Consider the following 13565-nt stretch of genomic DNA (forward strand, 5'->3'; position numbering starts at 1 on the left):
GTCATCTGCATATAACAAAATTTCACTGACAATTTTGGGTCACAAGGACAGTCAGTTTATAGGACAAGGCAACACCCTAAGGCTGGCAAAGCAGAAAAAGGGGAAAAAACTTCATGTCCTTCATGTCAGGACTAGAAAGACAGAAGAGCCCCATTCCAGAGTTCTTATCATGTGTGATACTAAATTTTTCTTATTTGAGCCATTTTTAATTAGGTCTTCTATGACTTCTTTGCAAGTAACCAAAAGCATCTTAATATCAGCCTTAATTTAACAAAAATTATAGCAGCTAATTCTCACATGGACCTTACCATGTACCAGGTATTGTTTTAAGCACTTCCTATAAATTAACTCCTTTAATCTTCATAACAACCTGTGAAGTAGGCACTATTTTTTTTCAGCTTTATTGAGGTATAATTGACAAATAAAATTGTAAGATATTTAAAGTGTACAACATGATGACTTGATACACACATATACTGTGAAAGGATTCTCCCCATGGAGTCATTGAACACATCCATCACCCCACGTGTTTACCTTTTGGTGAGACCATTTAAGTTCTACTCTCTTAGGAAATTTCAATTATACAATACAGTTGAGGTAGATACTATTATCCTCACTTTACAGTTGAGGAATCTAAGACATAGAGAAGTTAAGTAACAGAGCTATTAAGTCCCAGAGCAGCAAAATGAAGCTCCACAATTGGATCTTTCCTTGATGTGACCAGACTTTCTAGAGACTATAAAATTATCCACCACCCACCTTATATAACAGTGCGCCTCCCTGTCTCTCCAAAGGGCTGTAGAGTACAGCTCTTTAGCACTTCTCACCAGACTATCTGGAAACTGTGACCCACCCACCTGTCTAACTAGAGTTCCTCACCAGTGAAAAAATACTCCAAACTACTTGCCCCATCCTAGTGAAGCATCTAATTTTTTAATTTAAAATTTTAACTTTTTTTTTTACACTAGCAAGTATTTTCTATTCAGAGAGGTTCCTACTGTGACCTGCTACATTAAAGCAAGAAAAAAAAGGCAAGACATTTTTAGAGAAAAAAAACCTTTTGTTTTCCCCTCATTGTTGACTGAGGATAAAACCCAAACGAAACAGAATTCAACAGACTGTAGCTCCCTGACAAAGGGGACTGTTTTGTGCATTTTTATCGAATGTGGAATCAAGCACACTGTAAACACTATAAAATGCTCTATATCATCCCTTAACAAAACTGAATTAACCTACTCCCCAAAACCTCATTTTATTCTTCCAAGCACCTCATTTTATTGTTCTCTACTTTCAAATAGTTACCAATTTTGGATAGCCATTTCTGCAAAAACACCCCATATATATGTGACGTTTGTCTACCTTAACAGCAAATGATCCAAAACTACCATGTCCCATCTGGGCTGATTCACACAAATTGCAGATCCAAACAAATGCAATTAGGCACCTGAAAATCTCAGAGCCAATTATTATAGCAACCACTTAAAGGAAGAAATGCGAGTTAAGATAAACAAAATGTAAAGGAAATAAAATTACTAGAAATATGGGCCGGCCCCGTGGCTTAGCGGTTAAGTACGCGCGCTCCGCTACTAGAGGCCCGGGTGCGGATCCCGGGCGCGCACTGACGTACCGCTTCTCCAGCCATGCTGAGGCCGCGTCCCACGTACAGCAACTAGAAGGATGTGCAACTACGACATACAACTATCTAGAGGGGCTTTGGGGAAAAAAAAAAAAGGAGGCAGGATTGGCAATAGATGTTAGCTCAGAGCCAGCCTTCCTCAGCAAAAAAAGAGGAGGATTAGCATGGATGTTAGCTCAGGCTGATCTTCCTCACAAAAAAATAAAAATAAAAAAATAAAAAAAACTACTAGAAATATAAGCTAGAATGTTTTCTAATCAAGATATTCTTTCTACCTATGGGACTTGAATGTTACTAAATGTTTTTATTATTCTAACTTAAAACAATTCACTAGCCTACCAATGTCATGAAAATTTACATTTAGTTTTAAATGTTTAATGCCAAAATACTAGGAAGTAAAAAATAAGATGGGAACACTTTAACTACATTAGTTACATTTCTCCATTAAATATTTAGGGATGTAACTACTATGTACCAATCTCTGTGTTAGGCATTGTAAGTATAAAAATGAAGAACAAGGTTCTTATCCTCAAGACATGAACAATATTAAAATAAATTTATAATATTTTATTGAAATATCGTTGACATACAATATTGTATTAGTTTCAGGTATATAACATAGTGATTCAACATTATAATATTTTTTCAAGTGTTAAGGAAACAAAGGCAGGGAACAATTATTATGTCCAGAGGGGTTTTGAAATAATATCTAGAAATGGTAAAATATAAATGAGGCCTTAAAGGATGAGGTAGGATTTAACTAGGCAGGAAGGCTGGTTCGGGTAAAAAAACAACTTTTTTTTTTTTTTTTTTTTGTGAGGAGATCAGCCCTGTGCTAACATCCGCCAATCCTCCTCTTCTTTTGCTGAGGAAGACGGCCCTGGGCTAACATCTGTGCCCATCTTCCTCCACTTTATATGGGACGCCACCACAGCATGGCTTGCCAAGCAGTGCGTCGGTGCACGCCCGGGATCCGAACCAGCGAACCCCGGGCCGCCGCAGCGGAGCTCGCGCACTTAACCGCTTGCGCCACCGGGCCGGCCCCCAACCATTTTTTTAAGCTTTTCTTTTTTTTTTTTTTGTGAGGAAGATCAGCCCTGAGCTAACATCCGATGCCAACCCTCCTCTTTTCTTTTTTTTTTCCCTGAGGAAGATCCGCCCTGAGCTAACATCAGTGCCCATCTTCCTCCACTTTATATGGGACACTGCCACAGCATGGCTTGACAAGCAGTGCGTCAGTGCGCGCCCGGGATCCAAACCTGTGAACCCTGGGCTGCTGAAGCGCAGCTCATGCACTTAACCGCTTGCACCACTGGGCTGGCCCCTGAGCTTTTCTAATTTCTAAGATCTCTGGGACAATTTCTCTTTTCAGGATCATTAAATCATCCATTCAAATCATATTCAAATTCTATCGTAACCATTTTTTCAAGGAATTTTTTTTCCAGTCATATAACAGATAAGGTTCATAACCCATTCAAAGCATGGCAACATCCAAAATAAGCATTTGAATAAAAGAAATTTTTCTTCCCCATTCATCTCCTCATTGTATAACAGTTCTAAAAAAGGGTCTATGTCTTTCATATGTCCTAAACATACTTAAAGCTTTCAGGAACATAAAAAATATTAAACAACAATTTGTACCATTATTTCCTGACATTTTACATAATGCATATTTTATTGAGGTTTTAGAGTAATTCATCCTTTCTACTAGAGCATTTAGCAACCAAAACAGTTCATATCCATACACACAGACAATTAAACTTGCTGTTAAAAGGGACCAAAGTTCTCACTTTTCTCAAGTCGGACGTCAATGCCCAGAGAAAGACTCCAATACCAATCATGAGACAAATAATGCCCACATCAGAATTTTTGAACTTTTCTTAAAAGAATCAAACTTTGGATTCATGTGTTTAGATCAGGGGTAGAAATAGCAGTCCAAGGATGTATCAAGAAATCAAAGTTCAACACATTTCATTCATCCACAAACATCACAGAAGAACATGGTCTTGAGATAATTTTTCAAAATTTTAAAAATCTAATAACTCTTCACTGAAATTCCTCTTGGGTGCTAAAGCCATACATGTTTTACCAAGAAAAACAATAGGATTTAAAAGTGATATTTATAAAGTACTTTACTGTTAAAAGGTGCTATGCCCAGTATCTTAATCTCTTCAAGAACCTTCTAAGGGAGAGCTGCTTATCATTTCCACCTAACAGATGAGGAAATTAGAGATCTGAAATTTGAAAATCCATCCAATGTTACTCATCTAGCAGAATGTGGGGCTAACCCTCAAATCCAGGTCTTCCAACTCCAAATCCCAAGCTCTTTACAATGGATCGTGCCATTTTAAAATATTCTCCAAAGAAGCAGAATTTATTTTTTAAAAGGCAGTATTACAGTTCTAAATTCAATTCAATATTCTCAAATACATATTGAGAACCTATCTTGCAAGGCTGGGGACTACAAAACTTACTTAGGTGAATAAGACAATCTCTGTTCAAAGCACTTTGTATCACATGCTGAAAGAGATAACTACAAGAAAGCTATACTATAGTAGTATAAGCATTCATTAAAATGTTTAAAAATTAAGTGGTTAAAGCATTTGAAAATATGCCTCAGATGTCATGTCTTTGTATCTTGTTTGATGACATTAAATTATTTAATATTTTTAGGAGTGGTAATGGTATTTTGGTTAAGTCTTTTAAAAGGATCTTTATCTCCTAAAGACACATACTAAAATATTTATGGGTGAAATAATGTGTCTAGGATTTGTCAAAATAATCTAAGAGGGAAAGTGAATGGAGATAATGCTAGCTATGAATTGTTACAGTAGTTAAATCTGTGTGATAGGTACATGGGAGTTCACTACTGTGCTTCTATATGTGTCTGAAATTTCACATAATAATGAAAGTTTTTTTAAAAAATAGTATATGTAACAGCTGTCTTTTCAGCACAAAAACAAAAAAAAAAACCCTATTATTCTTCCAAAGACCAAAAATATTTCATGTCAAGCTCACTTCCTAAATATTAGATATTATTGCTATATAATTTATCATTTTAAAATCAACAATGGCAAGTACCAGAACAACATCCACTTAAATTTTTCCAGGAGTCCTGTCTGTGATTTCTAGCCCCTTGTGCTCTATCAGGTTACATCTATCCTTTCTCTAGTGTAAGAATGATCTGAATCAGATCCAAATAAAGCAGCAGAGCAGTCAATCTCCTTCGAAGACCCTAAGGTGGTATCTAGAATTGCCAACCACTTGGTATCAAACCAGACAGTCTGGAAATTAAGGCCTTCATTAAATGTCTGATACAACTCATTAATGCAGGGATTCAATAGCAGCAGCCACATTCACTGTATCTCTCAATTTTCTATACTGTCTGGGTCAACAGTCAGTGTACACAGCTCTGAGAGTCACCTCTCACCCAGCCTTCCAAATACTGGTTTCACTGTAAGCAGGAAAGAAAAAAATGAAATGAGAATCAGATAGAGGCAGGAGGAGAGGTAATAAAGAAACTGCTATTCTGATTCTTATAAATTAATTTAGAATCCTTGTTTGCTCACAGCACACACTTCTAAAAGATTTTAGCACTCAGAGCTTCTTATCCTTTTTAGATGTAACTTTTTACCACGTTAAAAAAATAACCTCTGCTTCCAAAGGAACCAGCACATATGGTCTTTTAACAATTTTGAAATTTTTTTCAGTCTTATAATAACTGTCAAGATACTTGTGTAAGGTGTATACAGTATTTAAACCAATAAAAGAGCAGATAGCTGAACTTCTTACCCAGTGTTTTCCGACTTCTTTCCACAGCTGTTCTTCGAGTTTGTTCAAACATTGCTTCCAAATCAAATGTGCGAGCTTTTTTCCCTAAAACAGGAATAAGTAGCAGACTGTGATCTTCTTGCACTAAGCTGGCCAAACTTTAGGTATTCAATAAAAACTTTCTGATTGACTAATAACCACTTAGTCTATTTACAGCTACAAGATAACCATAAAATATCAAGGAAGAAAGAATTTACTTCCCAGGGAATTTTTTATGACAATCTCATCACTAACTACCATTAACCAGCCAACTTTCCCATCCTCCTCTAATTCATCTAGACCCTTGAAACTACAACACTGATGCGGTAGGCAAAATGAAGAATGTTCATACCCTAATCTCTGGAACCTGTGGATATGTTACATTACATGGCATAAGGGACTCTACAGATGTAACTAAGATTACGGACTTTAAAATAACGGAGATTATCCCGGTCAGCCCAATATAATCACAGGAGCCCTTACAAGCAAAGATGCAAAACACATAACGCAGAAGTTAGAGAGATCTGAAGTGTGAGAAGGACTGGAGACACTGTAGTTTTAAGATGAAGGGGGCAAGATGCAAGTAATGCAGGTAACTTAACAAGCTAAGACTCGCACCTGACAGTCAGTAAAGCAACAGAGCCCTCAGCCTTAAAAGCACAAGGAACCAGAGGCCGACCCCGTGGCTTAGCAGTGAAGTGCTCGCACTCCGCTACTGGCGGCCCGGGTTTGGATCCCAGGCACGCACCGATGCACCACTTCTCCAGCCATGCTGAGGCCGTGTCCCACATACAGCAACTAGAAGGATGTGCAACTATGACATACAACTACCTACTGGGGCTTTGGGGACAAAAAAGGAGAAGGATTGGTAATAAATGTTAGCTCAGAGCCAGTCTTCCTCAGCCAAAAAAAAGGAGGATTAGCACGGATGTTAGCTCAGGGCTGATCTTCCTCACAACAACAACAACAAAAAAAACCCACAAGGAACCAAATTGTCACAACAACCTGAATGAGCTTGGAAGTAATGTTCCATTTATTTTTTTTAATACTAATATCTACTCCATGTTGGTAAGAATATGGTAAAAATGGTATTCTTACATAATACTGACTTTGATATAAATTGAAACAACTTTTCTGAAGGGCATTATGACAATATGTATCAAGAAGTTTTAAAAGATATATATACCCAATTTTTTTGTTACTTTTTAATATTTATATTTTTTGTAAGTAGTCCCTCCTTCAGAAATCTACCCTATGGAAATACACATAAAATCCCTTTTACAAAAGGAGATAAAAGAGCTATTTATAAAAATGTTCAGGGGCCGGCCCCGTGGCTTAGCGGTTAAGTGCGCAGCACTCTGCTGCTGGCGGCCCGTGTTCGGATCCCAGGCATGCACCGACACACCGCTTCTCCGGCCATGCTGAGGCCGCGTCCCACATACAGCAACTAGAAGGATGTGCAACTATGACATACAACTATCTACTGGGGCTTTGGGGGGAAAAAAATAAATAAATAAAATTATTAAAAAAAAAAAGTTCACTTTGGTATTATTGATAAAAGAATTAGAAACAATGTAGGGGAAAGTTAAAAATATTAAAAATTATGGCACTTCTATTAAATGGGCTACTAAGCCATTAAAAATCATATTTTCAAAGAGCAGTTTATAATGTGGGAAAATCCTCAAAATATTAAGAATAAATTATATATAATTAAGAACAATATAAAATTATACATACATATGATCTTAATTTTCTTAATAAGTACACAACAGACAAGACTGGAAAACTAACTTAAGTCTTGATTTCTAGATCATGAGATTATGAATGATTTTACTTTCTACTTATTTATTGTGTTGTGTAGATTTTCTCCTATTAAAACGTGTTACTTTTGAAATTAAGAAGGCTATTTTAATGAACCGAAACAAAAATAAGTACTATAGCATGTACTACAAAGGTATACAGTACTTCTGTAGACAAGACCACCCAGGAGATAGTAAACATGTGGCTCAAGATATTACCAGAATAAATGAATATACGAACAAAAGAACAAGACATCTGGATACATTAGCCTGACATTTGTTCTCTCCAAGACCCAACAGAAATAGGGTGAGAAAACAATTTCCGTGTTTTTTTTTTACTGAGAATAATGTTTTCAACAGGTGACTACATCTGTTTGAGGCCTGTTTCTTTACCTCATAACATGCCATGACCAGGCTCTACAGAGACTAAAGTGAAGATTCTGGGGAAGAAAGACTTGAACAAAAAGGATTTAATAAGCATTATAACATCACTTAATGACCCAGTTATTGCCAAAAGGACCATCTTGTTACAGACCACAGTCAGTGGTTAGCTCTCAGCCTCAGGACGCAAAGAGACGACTCCCTCTCCCAACCAACACCCTCCAGCGCGTGGGTCACAAAGCAATCTTTCTTTCTCGCAAGGGTTCCATAAGTGTCACCTGAGCTGGTCCCACAGATAGGCAGGAGTTAGAAGATGAATGGGGAAGAGTGTGTCGAGAAATTGCAAGATATACACCAAAGTAATTAGGCCTTGGCACAGCGGAAGCTGCGGAACAGAGGTGACAGCTCGGCCTCCCCTCCCAATCTGCAGCTCTTAAAACCTCTGCAAAAGGAGGCGGGGATATGCTAAGGGCAGTCACTCACCGAACCCCGTGAAGCCCATGGTGACCGCCAGCTGCGGGTCGGCTCCCGATGCGTCTGAGCCTGTCACTGGGGCGAAAAGAAAGAGCAAGCCTCGTTACTGCGGCGCCCTGGCCTGGCCTGGCCTGGCCTGGCCCGGCCCGGCCCGCCCCGTCCGGGCTCGCCGTACCCAACCCACCTTCGCTGGGCCCCGGGCGGTCCATGGCGGCCGTCCACTGCAGTATGAGCAAGGGCCGCAGCCCGAACAGCTGCTGACACTCGCGGCAAACCCAGCAGGAAGTATCGCCTCCGCGCGGCAGCCAAGAGCGGCACCTTCCGGGGAGGGACCGTGGCCTTCTGAGCAGCGCCGCCCTAGCGGGCTGGCGGGGCATAAGCGCCGCAGGGGCTGCCGTCCAACTCAACCTACTGAATGGGGACATTTTCTGGAGTTTCTGTGTAACACCTTTTACTTTTTAAGACGCGTTTACTGACAAGGTGACACTTAATCCTCACAGAATTCTAGAGAAGCCAATAAACTCCCTTTCTTTGCGTGTTGTCCTTCTCTATGAGGAAACTCCACAGTTCTCCACCTTTTGAGTTTAAGGAAGAAACAAGTATCTACAACATGACTGAAAAGCACTCAGAAGCCAAAAAGACCTGAGTAACTAAGAGTTGTCAGAAAATGCTCTAAAGCTCATACTCTTAGCCCAAGCCTCCCTCTATTAGCCATGCTTGGTTATAGAGATTCCCAGCCCACAGCAAGTGTTCTCAGAGCACTTTATTCACATATTTATTATATTTTCACTTCATATTGGTTTTAATTTCCTTACAACATGGCTCCTTACCTATGCTATGAACTAATGGCATATTATTTATCTTTATATTTCTGAATTCTAGGGAAACCATGTATAGGCCTAATAAATATTGGCGAATGAAAATATTTTCATAAAGTTACTCATCAGCCCCACTACTACCTTAGTCTCCTATCTCAGATTATGCTTGATCTATACACCTAAATGATAATGATCAAGTCTAATATTATTTCCATTGCTCTTAGAATAAAATGCAAAATGATTAACATGGCCTCCAAAGCCTTTCCAACTTCATCTTTTTCTATTTTCTGCCACACCAATCATCTTTCAGCTCTATAAGCGCCCTCAGAACATGACGTCCTGAAAGCTCTGACTCTTTACCAATCCTCATGCCCTTCATTTAACCCCACTCATCCTTAAGGTCTCAAATTAAACATCAATGCTCTTGTAAGCATTTATAGACCTTTATAGACCTCCAACAAAGTTAGGCCTATCATCTATCATGTAATCTAGTACCCTTCCTTCATAGCACAATGCCTTGGTGGGCACTTAGTAAATATTTGTTAAATGAATGAATAAGAGAAAAAAAGTAGTTGTGAAGGTAAAAGCTACTTCTCTTATATGCAGGATGTTATATAACTTGGGACAACAAAGTTTGGTTTCATCCCAAGAGATTACTTAACAATAAAAGTCAAAAGTCAATGTGAACTCCATTCGATAAAGTTAGTTCATTGTACTTTTAACAAAATAAGTTATTATTAATGCCACTATCTCTTTTCAGAGTACAGATAAGCAGACCTTAGGTAGTAGAGTAGAACTTTATGAATACAGCTCATTATGTAACCTATACCCCAAGCTTATAAATAGCTATTTCAGATCCTCTAGTTAAGAACTTGTGGGTGAGGGCCTGAAATGATACATAAAATTTTTTTCTTTTTATTAAGACTTTAATTTTTTAGAGCAGTTTAAAGTTCCCAGCAAAATTGAGGGGAAGGTACAGATTTCCCATTTATCCCCTGCCCCCACACATGCATAGACTCCTCCATTATCAACATTTCCCACTAGAGTGGTACATTTGTTAAACCTACATTGACACATCATAATCATCAAAGTCCATAGTATATATAGGGTTCACTCATGGTGTTGTACATTCTACAGGTGAGGACAAATGTATAATGACATGTATCTATGGTTATGGTATAACAAAGAGCAGTTTCACTGCCCTAAAAATCCTGTGCTCTGCCTATTCAGCCCTCCTCCCCTTCCCCCAACTCCTGCTAACCACGGGTATTTTTTTCTGTCTCCATAGTTTTGCCTTTTCCAGAATGTCATGTAGTTAGAATCATACAGGATGTAGCTTTTTCATATTGGCTTCTCTCACTTAGTAATATACGTTTAAAGTTCCTCTATGTCTTTTAATGATTTAATAGCTCATTTCTTTTTAGCACTGAATAATATTCCATTGTCTGGATGTACCACAGTTTACTTATCATTCACCTACTGAAGGACATCCTGGCTGCCTCCAAGTTTGGGCAATTATGAATAAAGCTGCTCTAAACATCCATATGCAGGTTTCTATGTGGACATAAGTTTTCAACTCCTTTGGGCAAATATCAAGGAGCATGATGGCCGGATCATATGGTAAGAATGTTTTCTAAGAAACTCCCAAATCAAAGTGTCCTCCAACGTGGCTGTACCATTTTCCATTCCCACCAGCAATGACTGAGAGTTCCTATTCCTCCACACCCTCGCCAGCATTTGGTGTTGTCAGTGTTACAGATTTTGGCCCTTCTAACAGGTGTGTAGTAGTATCTCATTATTGTTTTAATTTGCCTTTCCCTGATGACATATGATGTGGAGCATCTTTTCACATGCTTCATTGCCATCTGTATATCTTCTCTGGTGAGGTGTCTGTTAAGGTCTTTGGCCTATTTTTTACTCAGATTGTTTTTTTCTTATTGTTGAATTTTACGAGTTCTTTGTATATTTTGGATTATAGTCCTTTTTCAGATGTGTCTTTTGCAAATATTTTCTCCAAGTCTATGGTTTGTTTGTTTTTTCTCATTCTCTTGACATTTTCTTTCACAGAGCACAAGTTTTTAATTGTAATGAAGTCCAGATTATCAATTATTTCTTTCATGGATCTTGCCTTTGGTGTTGTATCTTAAAAATCATCATCTTACCCAAGGCTATCTAAGTTTTCTCCTATGTTATCTTATAGGAGTTTTATAGTTTTGTATTTTATATTTAGGTCTGTGATCTATTTTGAGTTAATTTTTGTGAAGGGTATAAGGTGTGTGTCTAGATTCATTTTTTTGTATATAGAAGTACAGGTGTTCTAGCACCATTTGTTGAGAAGATTCCATTGTAGATATATAAAATTTTAAGCTACAAAGTGCTGGAGAAAAAAAAAGTGGAAGATAGATATCATCAATTAGTAGGAGTAGATAATTGTGATCATTGCAGAAAAATCACAAGAACATGCATTTTCTTTCCATAAAAGATACAGGCTATAATTGCACTAGTGGAGACTTCTACATTAAACTATTTTTTTCTGGTTTTCTTTGCATGAAATATCTTCATAATAAAGTTGTTGAGTGTACCAGAGCAACTTTGATTTTCTTGAAGCAAACGAAGTAAATTTATTCATGACTCAAATACTTGAGAGGCAGGACAGCATAGTGTTAAGCAAATGAGTTCCAGAACTAGAATGTCTGGGTTCAAATCCTAACTCTGATAATGTAATCTTGGGTAAGTTAGTCTCTATGTGCTTCAAATTCCTCATCTGTTAAAGTGGATAATATAATAACAGCACCTATCACTTCATAGGTTTTTCCGGTGATTGAATGAGTTAATTCTCATAAAGCAATCAGAATAGTGCCTGGATTATATTACACAACCAATATATGTTGGCTACTATTAAGTGCCAGATGCTAATGAGAGTGGTGAAGACACAAAACATAGTCCCTGCCCTCATGGAATTTCCATTTTAATGAGATTTTTTAAAATCTTAAATGCCTAAAGGGGATTGATAGTCGACTTAAATCAGAAATATAGGAAGCTACTTGAGCAGTAGTTCTCAAATGTACTATGCAGACTCCTTTAAGGGTGTCCATGAGATCAAAACTATTTTCATAATAATACTAAGACATCATTTGCTTTTTTCATTCTATTGACATTTGCACTGATGATGCAAAATAATAGTCAGTAAAACCGCTGTTGTGCCACAGCATAAATCAAGGCAATGACAAGCAAACTGCTGTAGTCACTGTATTCTTCACAGATACATACCCACTGTAAACAAAACCAGTTTCCCTTAAAAATGTCCATAATAAAGCCACAGCATTATTAATTTTATTAAATCTTGACCCCTAAGTACATATCTTCTCATTGTGTGACAAAATGAGAAGTACTCATAAAGCACTTCTGATACATATCAAAGTATGATGGTTGTCTCAAAAAAAACCCACTTGTGCAACTGAGTTGTTAGCTTTTTCAAGGAATACCATTTTTACTTGAAAGTATGACTCACAAACTATAGTTATTCAGACTTAAGCATTTAGCAGACATTTCTTCAATAATGAATGAAATAAGTTTGTCACTTCAAGGAAAACAACTCACTGTACTTGTTGGTAATGGAAATTAGCTTTCAAGAGAATATTAGAATCTTGAAAAACTTGTATCAACCACCATAAGCTTGGCCGCTTCCCAATACTTAAAAGATTTTTCTGATAAGATGGGTAGTGATGTTAACATGATCATTTTTTTCTATTGGTTAATGAAATCTATCAACATTTGGAAGTTCTGCATAACTCAGAGAACCAGCATTTCCCAAAAGACCAACACATAATGTTACAGAATCATGCATGCATAAAAGATCCATCCAAAGTACAAGACAGACCAGTGATTTTAATTTAGCAAAGTTCAAAAAAAATTTACTGATGGTTTCAAATTCCACATTACAACTAACCTTTAAGAAACTACCATTTATCAGGTTTTGGTACACTACCAGAGAAGAACATTCACAAGTGTCTAAAAAGGTTATTAAAATACTTCTCCCTTTTCCAACTACATAACTGTGAGGCCAGCTTTTCTTTTTTTTTTTTTCTTTTTGTGAGGAGATCAGCCCTGAGCTAACATCTGCCAATCCTCTTTTTTTGCTGAGGAAGACGGCCCTGGGCTAACATCGGTGCCTATTTTCCTCCACTTTATATGGGACGCCGCCACAGCATGGCTTACCAAATGGGACGCCGCCACAGCATGGCTTACCAAGCAGTACTTCGGTGCGCGCCCGGGATCCGAACCAGCGAACCCCGGGGCGCCACAGCGGAGCGCGCGCACTTAACCGCTTGCGCCACCGGGCCGGCCCCAGCTTTTCTTTATATACTTCAACTAAACAACATATCACAACACATTGATAGCAGATGCAGATATGAGAATCTAGCTATCTCTTATTAAGCCAGACATTTACGAGATTTGCAAAAATGTAAAATAATGCCATTCTTCTCACTAATGTTTTAGTATTAGAAACTATGGCAATTTTTCATAAAATGTGTTATTTATCTTAACATGGATTAGGCTTATTATTCTTTAAATTATTTTTTAAATTTCTCATTTTTATGAAATACGAGCAATTATTAACAACTATAATGCACAAAAAACAAAAAG

General features: G+C 37.7%; 1 protein-coding gene across 1 annotated transcript in view; it reads right to left on the reverse strand.

Annotated features, from left to right (window-relative positions):
• Positions 1-8368, reverse strand: part of WDR70 (WD repeat domain 70) — a 308270-nt gene extending 299902 nt beyond the window's left edge. Inside the window, exons 1-3 of the mRNA XM_058564205.1 lie at positions 8285-8368; positions 8110-8175; positions 5429-5512 (exon numbers count right to left, since the gene is read on the reverse strand). Of these exons, the coding sequence (XP_058420188.1) occupies positions 5429-5512; positions 8110-8175; positions 8285-8309 (175 nt within the window). The 5' untranslated portion in view covers positions 8310-8368. The remainder of the gene's footprint in view (positions 1-5428; positions 5513-8109; positions 8176-8284) is intronic.
• Positions 8369-13565: the final 5197 nt, after the last annotated feature.

The sequence above is a fragment of the Diceros bicornis genome, chromosome 20 (assembly GCF_020826845.1).
Source record: "Diceros bicornis minor isolate mBicDic1 chromosome 20, mDicBic1.mat.cur, whole genome shotgun sequence".
Lineage (NCBI taxonomy): Eukaryota > Metazoa > Chordata > Mammalia > Perissodactyla > Rhinocerotidae > Diceros > Diceros bicornis.